Below are 27,068 nucleotides of genomic sequence, written 5' to 3' on the forward strand. Positions count from 1 at the left end.
GGATTGGGAGTTACTGCCTAACATGTTTCTTTTCAGGGTGATGAAAGTTGTGGATATAGATGTAGTGATGATTGCACAACACTGAATGCAGTTGATGCTATTGAATTTTATACTTTAAAGATGATTAAAATGTCAAATTTTATGTATATTTTATCACAATGGAAAAAAAATGGGTCAGTTGATTAAATTGAGTTCAATACTGGTTAAAAATTCATGATAAACTCTGAACAAAAGAAAACATCCTGACCATAATCAAAATATTTATCTCAGGTAACTAATCATCATAGGTGAAACCATAGAGACACTCTCATTTCAAAGCACAAAACAAGAGCAATACTTCCATACTCTCAGTTCAGTCACTCAGTTGTGTCCAACTCTTTGCAACCCCATGCTGCAGCACGCCAGGCTGCCCTGTCCATCACCAACTCCTGGAGCTAGCTCAAACTCAAGTCCATCAAGTTGGTGATGCCATCCAACCATCTCATCCTCTGTTGTTCTCTTCTCCTTCTGCCTTCAATCTTTTCCAGCATCAGGGTCTTTTCCAATGAGTCAGTTCTTCATATCTGGTGGCCAAAGTATTGGAGTTCCAGCTTCAGCATCAGTCCTTCCAATGAATATTCAGGACTGATTTCCTTTAGGATTGACTGGTTTGATCTCCTTGCATCATAACTGTTTAAAAAAAATTACTTTGGAAGTTTCAGCCAATGCAATAAGATATGGATGGGTCATAATAAAAGCTATGTATGTTGGGAAAAAAGAATAAACTGATGTTTTATAAAATATACATTGAACACCCCAAAACCCAGCTAAAACATTAATTATTTATAACCCAAAGCATATTTTTTCCTGCTATACTCTGATGAATTTGGGGTATAATATTATGTTAAGAATTCATAATGCCAAATACTGTTATTTGGTTGAGACAAAGCTATCACTTTCCTTTTACATAAAGTTTAGTTAAGATAGACTGAGCAGTATGTTAACTCACCAAATTAATCTTTACACATTGGTCAGTATATTTATATATTATCTCATGACTGTCTAAAAAGTTATTTCTATACTTAGTAATGTTCTCACATCATTTACTTACAACATGGGAACACAAAGTCATTAATATCTTTTTCTTACAAAAGACAAAATCTTTTTACCTTGAAACCCTCTTGCTTCTTGGTAAGTTTGTTTTTCAAGCTTAGTTTTAAATTTCTCTTCTAAAATATCAGCCTTAATCACAAAAGTTAAAACAAGTAATTACAAATTATGCATCACAGAACTCTAATTACCTTCTTCTATAATATCATTAAAGAAACTTTTTATCTTTCATTATTTCTTGAATGTATCAAACTTAAAAATGAAAACAATTAATGCATATGAGGGACATTTTGGAACACCTAATAGTGTGGAAGGACCTTTCCCAAGCAAAATTGTGATCCCTCTTCATAAATAATTCCAAATAAATCAAGTTAATGTTTTAACATTATGAGTCTAGTTTAGATTTATATTTTCACCTAATTCAATCTCTAGACAAACTCAAATGGCTTTACAAAATTATTTTTATAATGCCACTTAATAGCTTGCATGATAAAAAATATTGTGAATATGTTAAATATCATTTATATATATATGAATATATGTCAAATATCATTATCATTTTTCTTTTTCCCAGAATTTTAACTAAGAATTTCCTAGTTAAATTGTATTTAGCAAAGGCAATTTTAATAATTTTCTAAGGCATGTTTAAGGTATATAAAATTATTTCAAAACAACTATGCTCTCACAATTACCTTAACATGTAAAAATGTTTATAGATGAACATGAAATAATTTCTCTGTCTCAAAATTACATATTTTTCAATTTATCATTAAAATTATAATTCAAGCCACAAATTCTTTGTTGGTACAGATGAGAACTTTTACATTAAAATATTGATTCCCAAATATCCCTTTAAAATTCTAAATATATAATAGGTTTTATCATAGTTAGGGAGTTTGGGATCAATATATACACATTGCTATATTTAAAATGGGTAACCACAAGGACCTACTGTATAGCACATGGAACTCTGCTCAATGTTATGTGGCAGCCTGGATGGGATAGGGGTTTGGAGGAGAATGGACACATGTATACATATGGCTGAGTCCCTTTGCTGTCCACCAGAAACTATCATGACATTGTTAATCGGCTGTACTCCAAAACAAAATAAATTAAAAAAAATAGTAATAATTGAATCAAAAGGGAATTTTTTAATTCCATTTAAATAGGAAAATATTGATGCTTTAAATTAACATTGAATGAAAATATTGAAGATGTATAGCAATTAAAATAAAAAGCTTTCAATTTATTATGTTGTATCTTACCACCTTTGAGATGTCAGTACCCAGTACCCTTCTTTGAACAACAGAAGGTGAGATGAATGATGATGCAAACATTTCATTCTCTTGAAGCAATTTTCCAGCAGACTGTGCATCTTTAATTTCTTCATGCTGTAACATTGTTGTGAATGTTTTATCATAGTTCTTTGATGAAACTATACGGGATAGATCTTCATCAGTTAAACGTTCACTTGGAGTCTTTAAAAAAGATGATCCATCTTGAGACTTGAGGATCTGTGAAAGATCTGAAATAGCAGGGCTAGCTCTTTCCTTCTCTGAGCTTTAGAATTACAAAACATCTGGTATTAGATTATATGAACAACATTTTTTATTTGTAACTAAAGAATCATTTGCATAATCTATAACAATATTAAATGAGCAATTAAATGAGCAAATAAATTATTCACTAATTAATAGTAATACAAATGTGAAATTGATGCTAGATAACAAGCTAAGGATAATATATCTCATGGGTTTTAAAATGGAGACAAAGAGTCTCAAATTGGCCAAGACAGCAGAGTGGGAACACTCTGAGCCCACCTCCTCTAATGGGCATATCAAAATTACAACCATTTACAGAGCAACTATTGATGAGAAAAACTGGATGATTAGCAGAATCTTCTACTAAAGATTTAAAGAAGGAACCACAAGAAGATAGGGAGAAGTGGAGTCACACTATAGTCAAGATCCACAGCCGCAAGTGAGTAACCCACAAAGGGAGGACGATTACAATTGCAGAGGTTATCCCCGAGGAGCAAGAGGTCCAAGCCCCACACTGGGGTCACCAGCCCAGGAGTCCTACACCAACACAAGCCATCTAGAACATTCGGCTTTGAAGGTCAATGGGACTTACTTTCAGGAAAGTCAGAATATTATGGGAAATAGAGACGCCCTTCTAAGAAAACACACACATAATCTCACACACTCCAGGAGTCATAGCAGAATCAGTCATTTAAAAGGAGACTGGATTACACCCACCTGCTACTCTTGGAGAGTTTACCAGAGAGGCAGAAGGCAACTGGAGCTCACCATGGGGACACAGACACTGGTGGCAGGCAATTTTGAAAGTTCTTTCTACCACATGGTCACTGGCACAACCAAGCTCCACTCTGGAATACTCCCTCTAGCTTATTGGGACCCAGCCTCGCCCACCAGTCTGTCAGAACCAGAACTGGGACCCCTCAGGCCAAGCAACTAGCCAGGAAGGGACTTACTCAGTAGCTGCTTTCAGAGGACCTGAGCCCACAGTCACCCTGGGACACAGCCCTATCCACCAGCCCAGTCAGACCAGCCCCAGGACCACTGCGGCCTGCAGCCTGCCATGGTAGGACCCAGCCCACTCACCAGCAGGTCAATACCAAGTATTTAAACACCTTAGGCTCCGTAGCCAGCTGCCCAGGGATTTGGCCACAACCCTAACCAGGTTGGAACAAGCGTCAGATAACTACTCATCCTGCAGCCAGCTGTATCATGAACCAGTCCAACATCAAACCTAATATTGGCATTATAGAAATCTCAGAAGGAGAAGTGAGAGAAAGGGGGCAGAGGGCATATCTGAAGATAAAATAGCTTAAAAACTCCTATAGCCTGGGAAAGGAAATGGTATCAAGGTCCAGGAAGCACTGAGAGTTCCAAACACAATCATTCCAAAGACAACCACACCAAGACACACCACAATTAAAATGAGAAAAATTTAGATAAAGAGAGAACAGTAAAACAAGGGAAAGCAACAAGTTAGGTAAAAGAGAACTCCAAAAGGCCAGGCTATCAGCTAACTTTTCAGCAGAAACTCTATAGGCCAGAGGGGAGTGGCATGATGTATTTTAAATGATGAAAGGGAAAACCTACACCCCATAATGCTTTCATTCAGATTTGATGGTGAGATCAAAAGTTGTACAACCAACCAAAAGCAGAGTTCAGCATTACCAAGCCAGCATTACAAGAAATGTTAAGGGAACTTCCCAAGTGAAAAGAAAAGGCAAAAACTAGAAACATAAAAAGTACAAAAGTGAAAAGCTCATTGTTAAAAGCAAATATACAGTAAAGGTAGTAAATCAACCACATACAAAGTTAGGAGGAAGATTAAAAGACTAAACTAGTAAAATTTTCTATATTCACAATAAGCAGTTAAGAGATACAAAAAGATGTAAAAGACGATGTCAAAAACAGTAGTCATGGAGGGGGTGGAGAGAAGTGAAAACACAGGGTTGTTAAGATGTTTAAAATGCAGAAATTAGCAACTGAAAATAATCACATGTATATTGAGAGATTCCTACATATAAAACTGATGGTAACCACAATCCAAAAATCTACTCTAGATACACAAAAAAAGAATCCAAACATGACACTAAAGGCAGTCGTCAAAACACAAGAGAATGAAAGGGGATAAAAGGTCTATAAAACCAATTCTAAAACAATTAACAAAATGTCAATTAGAACATACCAATCAAAATCACATTGAATGTAAATAGAATAAATCCCCCAATCAAGACACAGACTGACTGAATGGATACAAAACAAGACACACACACACACACACACACACACACACACACACACACTGCCTACAAGAGACTCACTTCAGACCTAAGACATCCAACCATCTAGAAGTCAGGTGATATAAAAAGATGTCTCATGCAAATGAAAATCAAAAGAAACCTGGCATAGCAATACTTAGAAAAAAGTATATAGATTTAAAACAAAGACTATTATAAGAAACAAAGGAAGGAATTAAACAACGAAAAAGGGATCAATCCAAGAATATAAAACTGTAAATATATATGCACCCATTGTAGGAACACCTAAATGCATAAAACAAATATTAATAATACATAAAGAGAAACTGGCAGTAACACAAAAATAGTAGGGGACTTTAACACCCCACTCACATCAAAAGGACAGATGATCCAGACAGAAAATCAATAAAGAAACACTAACTTTAATCACACATTAAACCACATGGATTAGGTAGATACATGGAACAGTCCATACAAAATCAGCAGAATACATATTGTTTCAACTGCACATGGAATATTCTGTAGGAAAAATCTCATGTGAGGCCACAAAAGAAGTCTCAGCAAATTCAAGCAAGCTGAAATTATATCAACCATCTTTTCTGATTGCAACACTATGAAACTAGATCAACTACAAGAAAAAAAACTGCAAAAAAAAAAAAAAAAAGACACAAACGTGGAAGTTAAACAATATGCTACTAAACAACCAATGAATCACTGAATAAATCAAAGAGGAAATAAATACCTAGAGACAAACGATAACAACATGACAATCTAAAACCTATGGGATGTAGCAAAGCAGCTCTAAGAAGGAAGTTAACAGCAAACAAGCTTACCTCAGGAAATAAGAAAAACATCAAATAAACAACCTAATCTTACACCTAAATGAGCTACAGAAACAAACAAACAAACAAAACCAATAGTCAGAGGAAAGAAATCATAAAGATTAGAGTAGAAGTAAATAAAACAGAAACTAAAAAAAAAAAAAAGATCAATGAAGCTAAAGGCTGGTCATTTGAAAAGATAAGCAAAATGAATAAACCTTTAGCCAGACTCACCAAGAAAAAAAGAAAGTGCCCAAATCAATAAAAATGAAAAGAAATAAATGAAAAAGAAGTTACAACCAACATCACAAAAATAAAAAGAATCATAAGAGACTACTTGCTGCTGTTCCTTAGCGTTCAGTTGTGTCCAACTCTTTTGCGATCCCATGGACTGTAGCCCGCCAGGCTCCACTTTCCATGGGATTCTCCAGGCAAGAATACTGGAGTGGGCTGCCATTTCCTACTGCAGGGAATCTTCCCAACCTAGGGATGGAATCTGCCTCTCTCGCAGCTCCTGCATTGGCAGGTGGATTCTTTACCACTTTGGGAATGGACAACCTAGCTTTTCAGGACAAATTCTTAGAAAGGTACAATCTCCTAAACTTAAACCAGGAAGAAACAGAAATATGAACAGACCAACTACCAGTACTGAAACTGAATCAATAATTTTAAAACTCACAACAAACAACAATCCAGCTTCAGAGGCTTCACAGGTGAATTCTACCAAACACTTAAAAACTTAACCCTTATGCTTATAGATTCAATGCAATCCCTATCAAGCTACCAACAGTATTCTTCACAGAGCTAGAACAAATAATTTCACAATTGTATGGAAATACAAAAAACCTCGAATAGCCAAAGCGATCTTGAGAACGAAGAATGGAACTGGAGGAATCAACCTACCTGACTTCAGGCTCTACTACAAAGCCACAGTTATCAAGACAGTATGGTACTGGCACAAAGACAGAAATATTGATCAATGGAATAAAATAGAAAGCCCAGAGATAAATCCACGCACATATGGACACCTTATCTTTGACAAAGGAGGCAAGAACATACAATGGATTAAAGACAATCTCTTTAACAAGTGGTGCTGGGAAATCTGGTCAACTGCTTGTAAAAGAATGAAACTAGACCACTTTCTAACATCATACACAAAAATAAACTCAAAATGGATTAAAGATCTAAACGTAAGACCAGAAACTATAAAACTCCTAGAGGAGAACATAGGCAAAACACTCTCTGACATACATCACAGCAGGATCCTCTATGACCCACCTCCCAGAATATTGGAAATAAAAGCAAAAATAAACAAATGGGACCTAATTAACCTTAAAAGCTTCTGCACATCAAAGGAAACTATTAGCAAGGTGAAAAGACAGCCTTCAGAATGGGAGAAAATAATAGCAAATGAAGCAACCGACAAACAACTAATCTCAAAAATATACAAGCAACTCCTACAGCTCAACTCCAGAAAAATAAACGACCCAATCAAAAAATGGGCCAAAGAACTAAAAAGACATTTCTCCAAAGAAGACATACAGATGGCTAACAAACACATGAAAAGATGCTCAACATCACTCATTATCAGAGAAATGCAAATCAAAACCACTATGAGGTACCATTTCACACCAGTCAGAATGGCTGCGATCCAAAAGTCTACAAATAATAAATGCTGGAGAGGGTGTGGAGAAAAAGGGAACCCTCTTACACTGTTGGTGGGAATGCAAACTAGTTCAGCCACTATGGAGAACAGTGTGAGATTCCTTAAAAACTGGAAATAGAACTGCCTTATGATCCAGCAATCCCACTGCTGGGCATACACACTGAGGAAACCAGAAGGGAAAGAGACACGTGTACCCCAATGTTCATCGCAGCACTGTTTATAATAGCCAAGACATGGAAGCAACCTAGATGTCCATCAGCAGATGAATGGATAAGAAAGCAGTGGTACATATACACAATGGAGTATTACTCAGCCATTAAAAAGAATACATTTGAATCAGTTCTAATGAGGTGGATGAAACTGGAGCCTATTATACAGAGTGAAGTAAGCCAGAAGGGAAAACATAAATACAGTATACTAACGCATATATATGGAATTTAGAAAGATGGTAACAATAACCCGGTGTATGAGACAGCAAAAGAGACACTGATGTATAGAACAGTCTTATGGACTCTGTGGGAGAGGGAGAGGGTGGGAAGATTTGGGAGAATGGCAATGAAACATGTAAAATATCATGTAGGAAATGAGTTGCCAGTCCAGGTGTGATGCACGATGCTGGATGCTTGGGGCTGGTGCACTGGGACGGCCCAGAGGGATGGTATGGGGAGGGAGGAGGGAGGAGGGTTCGGGATGGGGAACACATGTATACCTGTGGCGGATTCATTTTGATATTTGGCAAAACTAATACAATTATGTAAAGTTAAAAATAAAATAAAATTAGAAAAAAAAAAAAAACTATTCCAAAAAATTGCAGAGGAAGGAACACTTCCAAATTCATGGCATGAGGCAGCATCAACCTGACACCAAAACAAGACAAAGATACCACAAAAAAAGAAAATTACAGGCCAAAATCACTAATAAATATAGATGGAAAAATCTGCAATACTAGTGAATTATATTCAACAATACATTAATACATGATTAAGTGGGATTTATCAGAGGAATTTGGCTTAAAACTGAACATTCAAAAAACTAAGATCATTTCATCTGGTCCCATCACTTCATGGCAAATAGATGGAGAAACAATGGAAACAGTGACAGACTTTATTTTGGGGGGCTTCAAAAAATTTGGGGGCTCCAAAATCACCACAGATGGTGACTGCAGAAATTAAAAGACACTTGCTTCTTGGAAGTGAAGCTATGACCAACCTAGACAGCATGTTAAAAAGCAGAGACACTACTTTGCAAACCAAGGTCTAGTCAAAGAGATGGTTTTTCCAATAGTCATGTATGGATGTGAGAGTTGGACTATAAAGAAAGTTAAGCACCGAAGAATTGAAGCTTTTGAACTGTGGTTTTGGAGAAGACTCGAGAATCCCTTGGACTGCAAGGAGATCCAACCAGTCCATCCTAAAGGAAGTCAGTCCTGAATATTCATTGGAAGGACTGATGCTGAAGCTGAAACTCCAGTACTCTGGCCACCTGATGAGAACAACTGACTCATTTGAAAAGACCCTGATGCTGGGAATGATTGAAGGTGGGAGGAAAAGGGGACCACAGAGGATGAGATGGTTGGATGTCATCACTGACGTGGACATGTGTTTGGGTAAACTCCTAGAGTTGGTGATGGACAGGGAAGCCTGGTGTGCTGCAGTCCATGGGGTCTCAAGGAGTCTGACACGACTGAGCAACTGAACTGATACTGATCACACAAATGCAATGATTTTTCATTATCTGCAAATCAATGTGATATGTAACACATTAAAAAATTTAAGAATAAAAACCATATGATTATCTCAATAGATGCCTTTGATGAAATTCAACATCCATTTATGATTAAGAAACTCTCCAGAAAGTGGGCTTAGAGGGAACATACCTCAACATAATAAAGGCTATATATGACACCTTAGCTAACATTATATTCAACAGAGAAGATGAAAGCATTTTCTCTAGTATCAGGCAAAGAACAAGGATGCCCACTCTTGCCATTTTTATTCAACACAGTCTGGGAAATCCTGAACACAGCAATCAGAAAAGAAATTTTAAAAAATCCACATTGGAGAGAACAAGATGGTGGAGGAGTAGGTGGATGTGGAGTACATCTCCCTGCACAGATACATCAGGAATACACCTTCAGACACAGAAGTGCATGCAGAAAACCAGCACTGAACTACAAAGTAGGACCCCACGCAGAGTGCTCCTTTAAGTGTCTGGTGCACCGAACTACAGAGTAGGACTTTACCTAGTGTGCCACTTTAAGTGCCTGACGCACTGATCTACAGAGTAGGACCCCAGCCAGGGGCGCCCTCTATGTGTCTAAAGCACTGAACAACAGAGAAGGATCCCAGGCAAGGGAGCCCTCTAAGTGCCTGAACAGGCAGAGCTATGGAGAAAGACTGGCCAAAAAGGCCTTCTGATGGCCAGCTACAAGAGGCTAGAAAAAACAGTCTGATAGGGCCATAACTCCTGCAGTGGAGTCAGTCCATGTCCCTGAACACTTGGTGCCACCAGGGTCCCCGCAAGCCAAGCAGCTGTGCCACCTTCATGCTAAACTCTCATTGAGGCATAGCTGCCACAGGCAAAAAGTCTTGCATCTATGCACACAGGGTCACTTTGGTAGTGTCAGACTCCTTGTGACCCTGCAGATTGTGGCCTACCAGGCTTTTCTGTCAGGGAGGGGTTTCTCCAGGCAAGAATACTGGAGCGTATTGGCCAATACTGGTTGCCATACCCTTCTAGAGCACTATATTTCCTGCTGCCCTAGCCACCAACTCCCCTGAGTACCTGGTACTACAAGAACCCCTGCAACCCAAGCAGCTGTACCACCTCCATACCTGGGCCTCACAGGGGCAAACCCAAGTCCTCCAAGGCAGCCTCAGGAGCAAACTCCAGTGGATGACCCACATGCAGAGGTGGAAATAAAACCACAATTGAAACCCAGGGGTAGAGTGGCTAAGGAATAGGACCCAAAATCTTTCCACCAGCTGTACAAGATGAAGATTAAATCCACACAATCAACTAGGAAGACTCTGTGTGTATGGAATATATAAGGTCATTGAGAGCTCCCACAAAAGAAAATGCACTAGTTCTGATAGCTGTGGACATTGGAGGCAAGAACACACAAGTCGGACCAGATTAGAACCTGAGCTGCCCCCACAGCAGGTCCAGAGATCAGCACAGTGTTGGAGGGCCTCCTAGGGTAGTGAGGTGGACCTGACTCCCAGCAAGGGGGAAAGGACTCTGACGGTAGTGACTCAAGAAAAACATTTATTATTGTTTTGACTTGTTCTGTAGATTCTTTTGGATTTTTTTTTTTCATTTTTGTCCCCCTCTGTTGTAGTTATCGATTTTATTGGCACTATGAAATCTAAGCTTTTGAGCAGTTTTTTTTTTCTCAGTCACATTTCTTATTGTTGTTATAAATCTCTGCCTCTACATTGGGCTTTTGCAGTTCTGTGGAGTTTCTTTTTTTTCTCTTTTTTAATTTTTAAACCTATTATTTTTCTACATTTATTCCTTTGTTTGCTTTTCCTACTGTTCTTTTCCCCTTGCACTTAATTTTAATGTATATAAATCTTCTTCATCTACCTCTATTTAACTGTGCATATCTATTCTTTCTTTCCTTTCCTCTCAACATATTTCTCAGTTGGGTTTTCATTGTTTTATTCCCCACTTGAGGATCACAATAAACTGTGGAAAATTCTGAAAGAGATGGGAATACCAGATCACCTGATCTGCCTCTTGAGAAATTTGTATGCAGGTCAGGAAGAAACATATATGATAAGCCTACAGCAAACATTATTCTCTGCGGTGAAAAACTGAAAGCATTCCCCCTAAGATCATGAATAAGACAAGGGTGTCCACTTTCATCACTTTTATTCAACACAGTTCTGGAAGTCCTAGCTACAGCAATCAGAGAAGAAAAAGAAATAAAAGGAATCCAGATCAGAAAAGAAGAAGTAAAGCTCTCACTGCAAATGACATGATACTGTACCTAAAACGTCCTAAAGATATCATCAGAAAATTACTAGAGCTAATCATGAATTTAGAAAAGCTGCAAGATACAAAATCAATACACAGAAATTACTTGCATTTCTATATACTAACAATGAAAAATCAGAAAGAGAAATTAAGGAATAAATCCCATTTACCACTGTAACAAAAAGAATTAAATATCTAGGAATAAACTTAACTAAGGAGACAAAAGAACTGTACACAGAAAATTATAAGACACTAATGAAAAAAATCAAAGACAGCATAAACAGATGGAGAGATATTCCATGTTCTTGGGTTGGAAGAATCAGTATTGTGAAAATGACTATACTACCAAATGCAATCTACAGACTCAATGTGATCCCTATCAAATTCTCCGTGGCATTTTTCACAGAACTAGAACAAAAACTTTCACAATTCATATGGAAACACAAAAGACCCCTGAATGGCCAAAGCAGTCTTCAGAAAGAAGAACAGACCTGGAGCAATCAACCTGCCTGACTTCAGATTATACTACAAAGCTATAGTCATCAAGACAGTGTGGTACTGTCACAAAAAAAAAAAAAAAAAAAAAAGGAAAGAAATATAGACCAATGGAACAAGACAGAAAGCCCAGAAATAAATCCATGCATCTATGGGTACCTTATTTTGACAAAGGAGACAGGAATAGAGCAAAGACAGTCTCTTCAATAAATGGTGCTGGAAAAACTGGACAGCTACTTGAAAAAGAATGAAATTAAAACACTTCCTAACACCATACGCAAAGATAAACCCAAAATGGATTGAAGACCTACATGTAAGACTAGCAACTAGAAAACTCGTAGAAGAAAACAGAGGCATAACACTTGATTCCAAGTGTTCGATAAAAAAGCAAGATCCTCTACGACTCACCTCTTAAGAGTAATGGAAATAAAAACAGAAGTAAACAAGTGGGACCTGATTAAACTTAAAAGATTTTGCACAGCAAAGGAAACTATAAGCAAGGTGAAAAGACAACCCTCAGAATGGGATAAAATAATAGCAAATGAAACAACTGGCAAGGGCTTAATTTCCAAAATATACAAGCAGCTCATACAACTCATTGCCAGAAAAACAAACAACCCAATCAAAAACAGATATTTTTCCAAAGAAGACATTACAGATGGCTAACAAACACATGAAAAGATGCTCAACATAACTAATTATGAGAAATGCAAATCACAACTACAATGAGCTATCACCTCACACCGTTCAGAGTGGCCATCATCAAAACGTCTACAAACAATAAATCCTGGAGAGGGTGTGGAGAAAAGGGAATGCTTCTGCACTGCTGGTGGGAATGTAAACTGATACAGCCACTATGGAAGATGGTATGGAGATTCCTTAAAAAACTAGGAATAAAACCACCATGTGACGCAGCAATCCCACTCCTAGGTATATACCCTGAGGAAACCAGGGTTGAAAAAGACACATGTATCCCATTGTTCATTGTGGCACTATTTACAATAGCTAGAACATAGAAGCAACCTAGATGTCCACTGACAGATGAATGGATAAAGAAGTTCAGGTACATACACACAATGAAATATTAGTCATAAAAAGGAACACAATTGAGTCAGTTCTGATGAGGTGGATGAACCTATAACATATTATACAAAGTGAAGTGAGTCAGAAAAAGAAAGATGAATATTGTATTCTAATGTATATATATGAAATCTAGAAAAATGATACTGAAGAATTTATTTATAAGGCAGCAATGGAGAGACAACCCAGATAGTCACGATGGTGTGATCATTCATTTAGAGCCAGACATCCTGGAATGTGAAGTCAAGTGGGCCTTAGAAAACATCACTATGAACAAAGCTAGTGGAGGTGATGGAATTCCAGTTGAGCTATTTCAAATCCTGAAAGATGATGCTGTAAAAGTGATGCACTCAATATGCCAGCAAATTTGAAAAACTCAGCAGTGGCCACAGGACTGGAAAAGGTCAGTTTTCATTCCAATCCCAAAGAAAGGCAATCCCTAAGAATGCTCAAACTACTGCACAATTGCACTCATCTCACACGCTAGTAAAGTAATGCTCAAAATTCTCCAAGCCAGGATTCAGCAGTACGTGAACCATGAACTTTCAGATGTTCAAGCTGGCTGTAGAAAAGGCAGAGGAATCAGAGATCAAATTGCCAACATTCGCTGGATCATAGAAAAAGCAAGAGAGTTTCAGAAAAACTGAAAAATCTATTTCTGCTTTATTGACTATGCTTTCAAAGCCTTTGACAATAAACTGTGGAAAATTCTGAAAGAGATGGGAATACCAGACCACCTGACCTGCCTCTTGAGAAACCTGTATGCAAGTCAGGAGGCAACAGTTGGAACTGGACATGGAACAACAGACTGGTTCCAAATAGGAAAAGGAGTACATCAAGGCTGTATATTGTCACCCTGTTTATTTAACTTATATGCAGAGTACATCATGAGAAACCCTGGGCTGGAAGAAGCACAAGCTGGAATCAAGATTGCCGGGAGAAATATCAATAACCTCAGATATGTACATGACACCACCCTTATGGCAGAAAGTGAAGAAGAACTAAAGAGCCTCTTGATGAAAGTGAAAAAGTTGAGAGTGAAAAAGTTGGCTTAAGCCTCAACATTCAGAAAACTAACATCATGGCATCTGGTTCCATCACTTCATGGCAAATAGATGGGGAAACAGTGGAAATTGTGGCTGACTTTATTTTTTTGGGCTCCAAAATCACCGCGGATAGTGACTGCAGCCGTGAAATTAAAAGACGCTTACTCCTTGGAAGGAAAGTTATGACCAACCTAGACAGCATATTAAAAAGCAGAGACATTACTTTGTCAACAAAGGTCCATCTAGTCAAGGCTTTGTTTTTTCCAGTAGTCATATATGGATGTGAGAGTTGGACTATAAGGAAAGCTGAGTGCCAAAAAATTGATGCTTTTGACCTGTGGTGTTGGAGAAGACTCTTGAGAGTCCCTTGGACTGCAAGGAGATCCAACCAGTCCATCTTAAAGGAGATCAGTCCTGGGTGTTCATTAGAAGGAGTGATGTTGAAACTGAAACTCCAGTATTTTGGCCACCTGATGTGAAGAGCTGACTCATTTGAAAAGACCCTGATGTTGGGAAGGATTGAAGGCAGGAAGAGAAGGGGATGACAGAGGATGAGATGGTTGGATGGCATCACCGACTCAATGGACATGAGTTTGGATAAACTCTGGGAGTTGATGATGGACAGGGAGGCCTGGCATGCTGCAGTTCATGGGGTCGCAAAGAGTCGGACATGACTGAGCTACTGAACTGAACCGAATGGAGAAACAGACGTAGAGAATAAACTAATGGACATGGGGAGAGGGGAGGAGAGGTTGAGATGTATGGAAACAGTAACATAGAAACTTAATTACCACATGTAAAATTGATAGCCAACAGGAATTTGCTGTATCGATCAGGAAACTCAAACAGGGGCTCTGTATCAATCTAGAGGGGTGAGATGAGGTGGGAGATGGGAATGAGATTCAAAAGGGAGGGGATATATGTATACCTGTGGTTGACTCATGTTGAGGTTTGACATAAAACAACAAAATTCTGTAAATCAATTATCCTTCAATAAAAAATAAATTAAAAAAATCCAAATTGGAAAGGAAGTAAAACTGTGATTCTTTGCAGATGACACGGTGACATACACAGAAAATCCTAACCATGCCACCAGAAAACTACTAGAGCTCATTTTGAATCTGGTAAAGTTGGAGGATACAAAACTAATATAGAGTAATCTGTTGCATTTCTATATGCTTACAATGAACTATCTGAAAGAGAAATTAAGGAAATAATCTATCTAATTTACCATCACTTCAAAAAGAATAAAATACCTAGGAATAAACCTATATAAGGAGGCAAAAGAACTTCACTAGGAAAACTATAAGACACTAATGAAATGAAGAAAACTCAAACAGATGGAAAGATATACCATGTTCTTGGATTGGAAGAATTAATATTCTTAAAATGAAAATACAGGACAATCTACAGATTCCATGCAACCCCTATCAAAACACACTGCAGCCACTGTGGAAAACAGTAGGGTAAGTTCCTAAAATGTAAAACAGAACTTCCATATGACCCAATAATTCCACTCCTAGGTATAGTTGATTTACAATTCTATAGATATATATGTATATGTGTGTGTGTGTGTGTGTGTGTTGTTTTATTCAATATTTAAATTGAAGTATATAGTTTTATACTATTGATGTATACTATTATACACCAATTTTTAAACTGGTATACTATTTAAAATTGATGTATACTATTACACACTATATATTACAGGTATACAATACAGTAATTCACAATTTTTAAAGATTATATTCCAATTATACTTATACCAGAGAAGGCAATGGCACCCCACTCCAGTACTCTTGCCTGGAAAATCCCATGGATGGAGGAGCCTGGAAGGCTGCAGTCCATGGGGTCGCTGAGAGTCGGACACGACTGAGCGACTTCACTTTCACTTTTCACTTTCATGCATTGGAGAAGGAAATGGAAACACACTCCAGTGTTCTTGCCTGGAGAATCCCAGGGATGGGGAAGCCTGGTGGGCTGCCGTCTATGGGGTCGCACAGAGTCGGACACAACTGAAGCGATTTAGCAGCAGCAGCAGCAGCAGCATGTACAGATGTGAGAGCTGGACCATAAAGAAGGCTGAACGTTGAATTGATGCTTTGTGGTACCGGAGAAGACTGTTAAGAGTCCCTTGGACAGCAAAAAGATCAAACCAGTCAATCTGAAAGGAAATCAACCCTGAATATTCACTGGAAGGACTAATACTGAAGCTGAAGCTCCATTACTTTGGCCACCTGATATGAAAAGCCTACTCATTAGAAAAGACCCTGATGCTGGAAAAGATCGAAGGCAGGAGGTGAAGGGAATGACAGAGGATGAGATGATTGGATGGCATTACCGACTCAATGGACATGAGTTTGAGTAAACTCTGGGAGATAGTGAAGGACAGGGAAGCCTGGTATGCTGCAGTCCATGGGGTTTCAAAGAGTCAGACATGACTGAGTGACTGAACAACAAGAATATACCTATCAATAATCACTTTAAAGTAAATAAATTAAATTCCCAAATCAAAAAACATATGAATATATTAAAATAAACACACACACATGCACGTGCACGCACACCCCTACATGCTGCCTACAAGAGACCATTTCAAATCCAAAGACACAGACTGAAGGTGAAGGGATCCAAAAAGACACTCCATGCAAGTGGAAACCAAAAGAAACATAGAATAGTGGTACTTCTATCAGACAAATAAAATTTGAAATATAACCATGATAAGTGACAAAGAATGGTATTACATAAAGATAAAAGGGTCAATTCAACCAGAGGATGTAACATTATACACTCAGTATAGGAGCAATAAATATACAAACCAACTGTTAACTGACCTAAAGGAAGAAATATACAGCAATAAAGTAGGAGATTTTAATACCCCCACTTACATCAACAAATAGAGCATTCAAACTGAAAATCAATAAGAAAGCATTGTCAGGAATTTCCTTGTGGTCCAGTGGTTAGGACTCCATGCTTTCACTGCCGAGAGTGTAGGTTCAATCCTTGGTTAGGGAATTAAGATCCCACTAGCCATGTGGTGTGGCCAAAAACAATAACAAAATCAAACAAAAAACATAAGAAAGTATCATATTTAAATGGTATATTTGATCATATTAACTTGACAAATACATATAAGTAGATAGAACATTCCATCCAAAATAATTAGGATACAGATTCTTCTCAAGTGCACATGGAACATTCTCCAGAAGAGATTGTATGTTAGGCCACAAAACAAGTTTTAACAAATTTAGGTAGATTAAAATCATATTAACTATCTTTTCCAACCACAACATTATGAAAGTAGAAATCAATTACAAGAAGAAAACTGGAAAATTTACAAATATGTGAAGATTATATAACATGCTACTGAACAACCAATGGATCAAGAAAGAAATCAAAACCAAAATTAAAATAGTACCCTGAGACAAAAGAAAATGGATATACCACATACTGAAATTTATGGGATGCAGTGAAAGCTATTTTACAAGGAAAGTTCATAGTAATAAATGCCTACTTTACAAATAAGAAAAATCTCAAACCAGTAACAAATTTATATTCCAAGGAACTAGAAAAAGAAGTACAAAATCCAAGTAATACAGCAGTATTACTCAGCCATTAAAAAGAATACATTTGAATCAGTTCTAATGAGGTGGATGAAACTGGAGTCTATTATACAGAGTGAAGTAAGCCAGAAGGAAAAACACCAATACAGTATACTAACGCATATATATGGAATTTAGAAAGATGCTAACAATAACCCTGTGTACGAGACAGCAAAAGAGACACTGATGTATAGAACAGTCTTATGGACTCTGTGGGAGAGGGAGAGGGTGGGAAGATTTGGGAGAATGGCATTGAAACATGTAAAATATCATGTATGAAACGAGATGCCAGTCCAGGTTCGATGCACGATACTGGATGCTTGGGGCTAGGGCACTGGGATGACCCAGAGGGATGGTATGGGGAGGGAGGAGAGAGGAGGGTTCAGGATGGGGAACACATGTATACCTGTGGCAGATTCATTTTGATATTTGGCAAAACTAATACAATTATGTAAAGTTTAAAAATAAAATTAAAAAAAATAAAAAAAAAAAATAAAATAAAATTATAGCAGATAAGAAAGAAAATAAAAATAAATTCTTAAATAAAAAAAAGAAAATAAATGAAATGGAAGCTAACAAGACGTCAAAAAAACAAAAATCAATAAAACCAAGAAGTGGCTCTTTGAAATGATAAACAAAACTGACAATTAGCTAGACTCACAAAGAAAAAAGATAGAAGGCTCAAATTAATAAAAGAAGAAATATGACATCTGGTATCACAGAGATACAAAGGATCAGAAGTGACTACCATGACAATTATACAGCTATAGTATAAATTAATAAATAACTACAATATTAGTTATTGTAGAATAATATTAATATTGAGAATAAATTAATCAATAACTACAACATACAATCTTCTAAGATTGAATCACGAGGAAACAAAAATTGAACACACTCATTACTACTATCAAGGATAATGAATCTGTAATTTTAAAACTCCTTACAAACAAAAGTACAGGACCAGGACACTTTCCTGCTGAATTCTACCCAATATTCACAGAAGGATTAATACCAATTCTTCTGAAACTCTTTCAAACAATAGAACAGAAGGCAATATTTCCAAACTCATTTTACAACACCAGCATTATTCAGATACTAAAACCAAAGACACAACAATAAAAGAAAATTACAAATATCCCTGATAAACAAAGATGCAAAAATAACAAAATATTAGCAAACTGATTCTAACAATCTATTAAAAGGATCATACAACATGAGCAAGAGGAATTTCTACCAGGGGTGCATAAATGATTCATTATCTAGAAATTAGTCAATGAGGTATACCACATTAACAAAATGAATAATTTGGAAGATCATCTCAGTAACTGTAAAAAAACTGAAAGCATTTCACAAAATCCAACATTTATGATAAAAGCTCTCAATTAAGTGGGTATAGAGGGAAGGAAAATACTCAACATAAAACTGGCCATGTGTGATAAACCCATAGATAACATCACACTCAAAAGTGAAAAGCTGAAAGCAATTCCTTTAAGATCAAAAATAAGAAAAGGATGCCCATTCTTGCTGTTTTTATCCAACATATTAATGGAATTCCTAGACAGAGCAATTTGGCAAAAAACAAACAAAAGGTGTCTACATTGGAAAAGAGGAAATAAATCTGTCACCATATTCAGATGGCATGATAGAGAAAACCCTAAAGACTAACCCAAAACTGTTAGAATAAATAAAGTTGCAGGATATACAACTGATGAATAGCAATCTATTGTATTTTTACATACTAAAAATGAACTATCTAAAAGAGAAGTCAAGAAAGCAATCCCATTTGCAATTGCATCAAAAAGAATACAATACCTAGGAATAAATTTAACCAAGGAGGTGAAAGACTTATACACCAAAAACTATATGATACTGATGGAATAAGACAGAAATAAGTGGAAAGATAGTCTATGCTCATAGATTGGAAGAATTAATATTGTTAAAATGTCCATACTATACAAAACAATCTATAGAATCCATGAAATCTATCAAAATTCCAATGACATTTTTCACAGAAATAAAAGAAATAATTCTCAAATTTGTATGGGACCACAAAAGACGCTGAATAGTCAGAGGAATCTTGAAAAAGAATAACAAAGCTGGAGGCACCATGTGCCCAATTTCATATTATAGTTGTCATATTCTATGGCAATTAAATCAGTATGAGATGTGGGGAGGAAAACAGACATATGGATTAATGGAACCAAGTAGAGAACCCAGAGGTAAACACACATACACATGGTCAATCAATTTATGATGAAGGAGCCTCAAATATACAACAGAGAAAAGACAATCTCTTCAATAAATGGTTTTGGGAACCTGGAAAATCACATGCAAAGTATGAAACTGGACCATTTTCTTACACCATATACAAAAATGAATTCCAAATGAATTAAACACTTGAATGTAAGACATGAAACTATAAAACTTCTAAAAGAAACACAGACAATAAGCTTAACGTAGGTCTTACTGAATTTGGGTGTCTGACATCAACAACAAAAATAAAGTGGAATTACATCAAACTAAAAAGTTCTGCACATCAAAGGAAACCATCAACATAATGAAATGGCACCCTACTAAATGGGAGAAAACATCTAAAAATCACTTATCTAAAAAAGGGTTAATATCCAAAAATACATAAAGAACTCATACAACTCAATTGCAACACAAACAAAAAAACTGAATCAATCTGAGTTAAAAATGAACAGCTGATCTGAATAGCCATTCTATGAAAGAAAACATACAGGTGGCCAACAGATACATGAAAAGATGCTCAACATCACTAATCATCATAGAAATACAAATCAAAACCAAAATGAGATATTACTGCACACCTGTCAGAATTGTTATTAGCTAAAAAACAAGAAATAACAAGTATTAGCATGAATGCAGATAAAAGGGGGAACCCTTGCACACCGTTGATGAGAATGTAAATTGGTGAAGCCATTATGGAAAAGAGTATGGCAGTTCCTCAAAAAATCTAAAACTAGGCCTACCAGATGATCCAGGCAATACGCACTTCTAGATATTTTTCCAAAATAAATGACAACACTAACTAGAGAAGATATATGTATCCTATGTTCACTGCAGCATTATTTACATTAGTCAAGATGTGGAAACAGTCTGTATATCCATTGATGGGTAATGGATAAATAAAACATCACATACGTACATATATTCCCTGGTGTCTCAGACAGTAAAGAATCTGCATGCAACGCGGGAGACCTGGGTTCAACTCCTGGGCTGGAAAAATCCCCTTGAGAAGGGAATGGCAACTCACTCCAGTATTCTTGCCTGGAAAACTCCATGGACAGAGGAGCCTGGCAGGGTACAGTCCATGAGGTCGCAAAGAGTCAGACATGACTGTACAACTAACATTTACACACACACACACATATACAGACAGTAGAATATTATTCAGACATGAAAAATAATGAAACTTTTCCATTTGTGACAACATGGATGGATCTTGAGAGCGCTGTGCTAAGTCAAATAAGTCAGACAGGGAAAGACAAATACCATACAATCTTACTCATACGTGGAATCTAAAACAAAATGAAAACTGTGCTCATAGATACAGAGAACAGATTGGTAGTTGCCAGAGGCATGGATTTGCGGGTGGGCAAAACGGGCGACAGGAATCAAAAGGTACAAACTTCTATTTTAAACAATTCCAAGTGGTGTAAAGTACAGCACAGTGACCACAGTTAATAATACTGCATTGCATAGTTGAAAGCTGCTACTACAGCAAATCTTAAAAGTTCTCGTCACAAGAAAAAAATTCTGTAATTATGTACAATGTTATTAACTAGATTTATTGTGGCGATTCAGTAACAGTATATACAAAATACTGACTCATTAATTTGTATACCTGAAAATGTCAATTGTATCTCAATAAAAAATTTTTAACATAAAACAATTTTATATCTGACAAGTCTACTGTATCAACTATCCTAAAGAAAAATGCAAATATTTGGATTACCTAAAACCCACAAAAATCAATACACATTTAATTTAGATTTGAATTCAAGATGTTAATGAACTGATACATCCAAAAGGAACAATTCTAAGTAAAAAAAAAAAAAAAAAAAAAAGGCATAGAAAAATTTTAAAAATACAAATAAAGCTAATATTATAAAAGGGTAAATTTCTTACTGCACATATTACTGTTTCTATTTTGGTTATTTCTTACCTGTGGATATGTAATTTTATCATTTGTTTTTTGTCCACCTGAATCTCCCACTACTGCTTTTCTTGTTTCATTTTCCAATAGTATATATTTTGAATCTTCACCTTTAACTTTTAATTTACCAGTACCCATTTCTGTGGTTGTCTTGGTCTTTGCCTCACTTTTAAGAAACTCCTTTTCTTGATTTAGGAAATAGGCAAGTTGCTGCTTAGCTCTTTCAGCTTCCTGTTTTTAAAAGAGTAACTGTCAAGTATCATTTCTGTGACATTTTCCTGCCAATATTATAATTTTCAGGAATCTTCATATATTCATGCCCATACTAATTCTCAATTTTATTTTTACAGAGTAAAAGAAAGCTAAATTAAACCACTGGTATAATACATAGTTTAACAGATCCATAATTAAAATTAAAAACTATGAAGAAATCTCTTCTACTTAAACAGCTATTTTTATACCCAAGAGGTTCTCCTGCCCAGTTTTTTAAGGTTCTAGTTATAATATAGGCACAATAAAAGTTAATAAAATGCATACATTATAGAAGGTGATAGAATGTACCCAAGATAATTAAGACCTATAATATCAAATAGTAAATGTGAAAAATAATTTATTTCTTCTAGAATTAAATCTTTCTTTAAAAGTCACTTTTAATAAATTTTAGTTTCATAAAATTAAGTTACTTGTATAAAAGAACACATAAATCAATAAAAAAAGTTCACAATCTCCCTACAAACAGAAAATGTACTGTTGACATATATACTTTTAAATTATTTCTAAATATGCTAGTGCTGATGCTGCTGCTAAGTCACTGCTAAGTCGTGTCTGACTCTGTGCGACCCCACAGACGGCAGCCCACCAGGTTCCCCCGTCCCTGGGATTCTCCAGGCAAGAACACTGGAGTGGGTTGCCATTTCCTTCTCCAATGCATGAAAGTGAAAAGTCAAAGTGAAGTCACTCAGTCGTGTCCGACTCTTAGCAACCCCATGGACTGCAGCCCACCAGGCTCCTCTGTCCATATACATATATAAATTTTAAATTTTTATCCAGATTGGATCATACTATACACACACATATGACATCTTTTCATTAAATAATGTCACAGTAAGTTCTCATTGGAGAAGGCAACAGCAACCCACTCCACTTTTCTTGCCTGGGGAATCCCATGGACAGAGGAGCCTGGCAGGCTACAGTCCACAGGGTTGCAAGAATCGGACATGACTTAGCAACTGAAGAAAAAGAGAGATATTCCCATGATGATAAATATACATCCAAATTAGAACAGCTAACAGTAATGAAGTTGCTCAGTCCTGTCTGACTCTGTGACCCCATGGACTGTACAGTCCATGGAATTCTCTAGGCCAGAATACTGGAGTGGGTAGCCTTTCCCTTCTCCAGGGGATCTTCCCAACCCAGGGATTGAACCCAGGTCTCCCCAACTGCAGGTGAATTCTTTATCAGCTGAGCTACCAGGGAAGCCCTAGGTAACAAGTAAATTTTAATAATATATCTTAACTAATTTAGCAAATTGCTTATCAATGGATATATTGGAAATTTTAAAACTTTTGCTATTAAAAATTTCCCATTCTACATACTTGTACAAACTTTGTACACTTTATTATTTACAATAAATTTTAGAAGTGGAATGGTTCACTGTAAAGACTATGTCTTTCCAAGACTTTCTCTATATATTTTCTTCCAGAGAAGTATCAATCCATACTGACAATAGAAGTATATGAAAGACCTGCTCATCTCAACATAAATCTACAAATATTAAATATTTCTGTTCCTTCAATTAAAAAAAATAGTAGGTAAAATATATCTGTACTGCTGCTATTTTAATGTTTTTTATTTGGCTGTACTGAGTCTTAGCTGTAGCACATAGGATCTTCATTGCCCTGTGCAGGATCTTTGAAGCATGTGAGCTCTTAGCTGCAGCCTGCAGGATCTAGTTCCCTAACCAGGGATTGAACCCAGCACCCCTGCGCTGGAAGCATGGAGGCTTAACCACTGAACCACCCTCTCTCTGTTATTTTTAAATTGCATTTACTTGGTAATTCATAGAGCTGAATATATTTGTATGCATTTATTGGCAATGCGTGTTTCTCAATTGACGTGCCTATGTCCTTTTTCTATTGAGGAGGAAGACTATCCATATTTTCTGTAGATATGTAAAAGACTTTGATATGGAACACTTTATAAAGATCTTCCATTTATCTTTATATCTTACAAAAATTTTAACCATAATAGTTTTATTTTATATATATATATAGCCAAATATATTAACATATTCTTTTTTGGTATAATGCTTCGAAAGCCCTGCTTTAGCCAAGACATGTAATTGTTATTCAGTGTTTCTTCCAATTTATGGACTTCCCTGGTGGCTCAGACAGTAAAGCATCTGTCTACAATGTGAGAGACCTGGGTTCGATCCCTGGGTTGGGAAGATTCCCTGGAGAAGGAAATCGCAACCCACTCCAGTACTCTTGCCTTGAAAATCCCATGGACGGAGGAGCCTGGTGCAGGCTACTATCCATGGGGTTGCAAAGAGTCGGGCACAACTGAGCAACTTCACTTACTACATAGTTCACTTGTATGCCTAAATCTTAAATCAATTTGTAATTTGTTTCAGTATATTAAATCAACTAGAAATCACAAGTTTTTCATAGTAGTTTACTTTTGTGACTTTTATCCTTCTATAAAAAAATTTATTTAATAAGCAAAACAATAAAATACAAAATTATTATATTCATTTGAATCTGTTTCTGGACTTTTCACTCAGTACAAAATTTGGAACCACACTGCTTTAGTAATATATTTTTATGTCTTATATTAATTTTTGATGAGCAAATAATTGTTCTGTAAAATAACCAGGTTCTTATCTCAATATATCTTATAATTCTGCTAAGCTCAAAAAGACTCCATCTATATCTTGAAATAAATTGCTTTAAGTGTGTACATCAGTTCTCTCTCTAGCTTACTATTTTGGAGAGAATAAATATCAAATTTTATCAATATATTTCTACTACATTAGTTGTGTCCGACTCTTTGCGACCCCATGGGCTGTAGCCTATCAGGCTCCTCTGTCCATGGGATTCTCCAGGCAAGAGTACTGGAGTGGGTTGCCATTTTCTTCTCCAGGGGATCTTCCCGACCCAGTGATCAAACCTGGGTCTCCCAGTGAAAATACTATAAGCTGGCAAAACAATATAATATATAGATTCTTGCTTTACAAACTAAAAATTATTCATTTAAAAAGTTGTTTAAGGATATTTTCTTCAATTTTTCACAATATGAAGGAACATGACATCTTTTACCTGTAAAGCTTGTTTCAGTTGTTCCCGAAGAACTTTGTTCTCAATTTCCAGAGCATGTGCTACTTTCTAGGATGTAATATGGGGTGGGGGAGAAAAGTATTCATTTTTTAAACTAATTTATTGTCATAATTATTATCTTTCTAAAACCCATAGATAGTCAAGATGATGACTTGAGCACAAACATTTACTACACACTTCTTAGGCATAATGACAGATAACTTATAGCTCAGTTGGTGAAGAATCTGCCTGCAATATAGGAGACCCTGTTTCAATTCCTGGGTTGGGAAGATCCCCTGGAGAAGGGCTAGGCTACCAACTCCAGTATTCTTGGGCTTCCTTAGTGGCTCAGCTGATAAAAGAATCCACTTGCAATGTGGGAGACCTGGGCTCAAATCCCTGACCCTGAGATGGGAAGATCTCCTGGAGAAGGGAATGGCTACCCACTCCAGTATTCTTGCCTAGAGAATTCCATAGACTGTTTAGTCTGTGGGGTTACACAGAGTTGGACAGTGACTTTCACTTCCACTTTCTTAAGAATATAGCAGAATCCAGAGCTTCAGCAACATGACAATCCCAACGTCCAAGATACAATTAAGAGTAATTTGAATTTGAGACTTACTCTTAAAAGAAAATCTACAGGGAAGGTGATTGAAGACGGGGGATAGCAAGAACCTCTTCCCATGGATCAACAAACATACACCTGCAAAGAGATCAACTCCCTGTGAAAAGAACCTTAGAACTAGTCAAACACGCTCCACAACAAAGAATAAAAAGGACTACATCAAGACAGGTAGTAGAGGAAAAGAAACACTCTCACTAATAACCATACCCCCAGCATGATGGCACACAACAGAGAGGGATCTCACCAGACAGGCACTTTTGCCAGGGGAGCAAAGGGTTGGTGCCCACGTCAGGAACCTTGGCTCCTGGATCTACACCAGAGAGAGGAATCCCTGAAATGCCTGGCTTTTAAAAGCAATAGGGCTGACATCTAGTGGTCCCAAAGTGCTATAGAAAACTGAGACTCCCTCTTAAATAAGGGCTTGAAAGTGAAAGTGAAGTCGCTCAGTCATGTCCGACTCTTTGCGACCCCGTAGACTGTGGCTCATTCCATAGTTCATCGGGCACTCTATCAGATCTAGGCCTTAAATCTATTTCTCACTTCCACTGTATAATCATAAGGGATTTGATTTAGGTCATACCTGAATGGTCTAGTGGTTTTCCCTACTTTCTTCAATTTAAGTCTGAATTTGGCAATAAGGAGTTCATGGTCTGAGCCACAGTCAGCTCCTGGTCTTGTTTTTGCTGACTGTATAGAGCTTCTCCATCTTTGGCTGCAAAGAATATAATCGATCTGATTTCGGTGTTGACCATCTGGTGATGTCCATGTATAGAGTCTTCTCTTGTGTTGTTGGAAAAGGGTGTTTGTTATGACCAGTGCATTTTCTTGGCAAAACTCTATTAGTCTTTGCCCTGCTTCATTGCGTATTCCAAGGCCAAATTTGCCTGTTACTCCAGGTGTTTCTTGACTTCCTACTTTTGCATTCCAGTCCCCTATAATGAAAAGGACATCTTTTTTTGGGTGTTAGTTCTAAAAGGTCTTGTAGGTCTTCATAGAACCGTTCAACTTCAGCTTCATCAGCATTACTGGTTGGGGCATAGAGTTGGATTACTGTGATATTGAATGGTTTACCTTGGAAACGAACAGAGATTATTCTGTCGTTTTTGAGATTGCATCCCAGTACTGCATTTCGGACTCTTTTGTTGACCATGATAGCCACTCCATTTCTTCTGAGGGATTCCTGCCCGCACTGGTAGATATAATGGTCATCTGAGTTAAATTCACCCATTCCAGTCCATTTCAGTTCACTGATTCTTAGAATGTCGACATTCACTCTTTCCATCTCTTGTTTGACCACTTCCAATTTGCCTTGATTCATGGACCTGACATTCCAGGTTCCTAGGCAATATTGCTCTTTACAGCATTGGACC

General features: G+C 36.9%; 1 protein-coding gene across 1 annotated transcript in view; it reads right to left on the reverse strand.

The window, feature by feature from the left end:
- Positions 1–2,481: 2,481 nt before the first annotated feature.
- LOC102275284 (coiled-coil domain-containing protein 7) overlaps positions 2,482–27,068 on the reverse strand; it is a 67,786-nt gene continuing 43,199 nt past the window's right edge. Inside the window, exons 16-18 of the mRNA XM_070380979.1 lie at positions 25,077–25,142; positions 21,769–21,990; positions 2,482–2,649 (exon numbers count right to left, since the gene is read on the reverse strand). Of these exons, the coding sequence (XP_070237080.1) occupies positions 2,629–2,649; positions 21,769–21,990; positions 25,077–25,142 (309 nt within the window). The 3' untranslated portion in view covers positions 2,482–2,628. The remainder of the gene's footprint in view (positions 2,650–21,768; positions 21,991–25,076; positions 25,143–27,068) is intronic.

This window comes from Bos mutus, chromosome 13, assembly GCF_027580195.1.
Source record: "Bos mutus isolate GX-2022 chromosome 13, NWIPB_WYAK_1.1, whole genome shotgun sequence".
Taxonomy (NCBI): Eukaryota; Metazoa; Chordata; class Mammalia; order Artiodactyla; family Bovidae; genus Bos; species Bos mutus.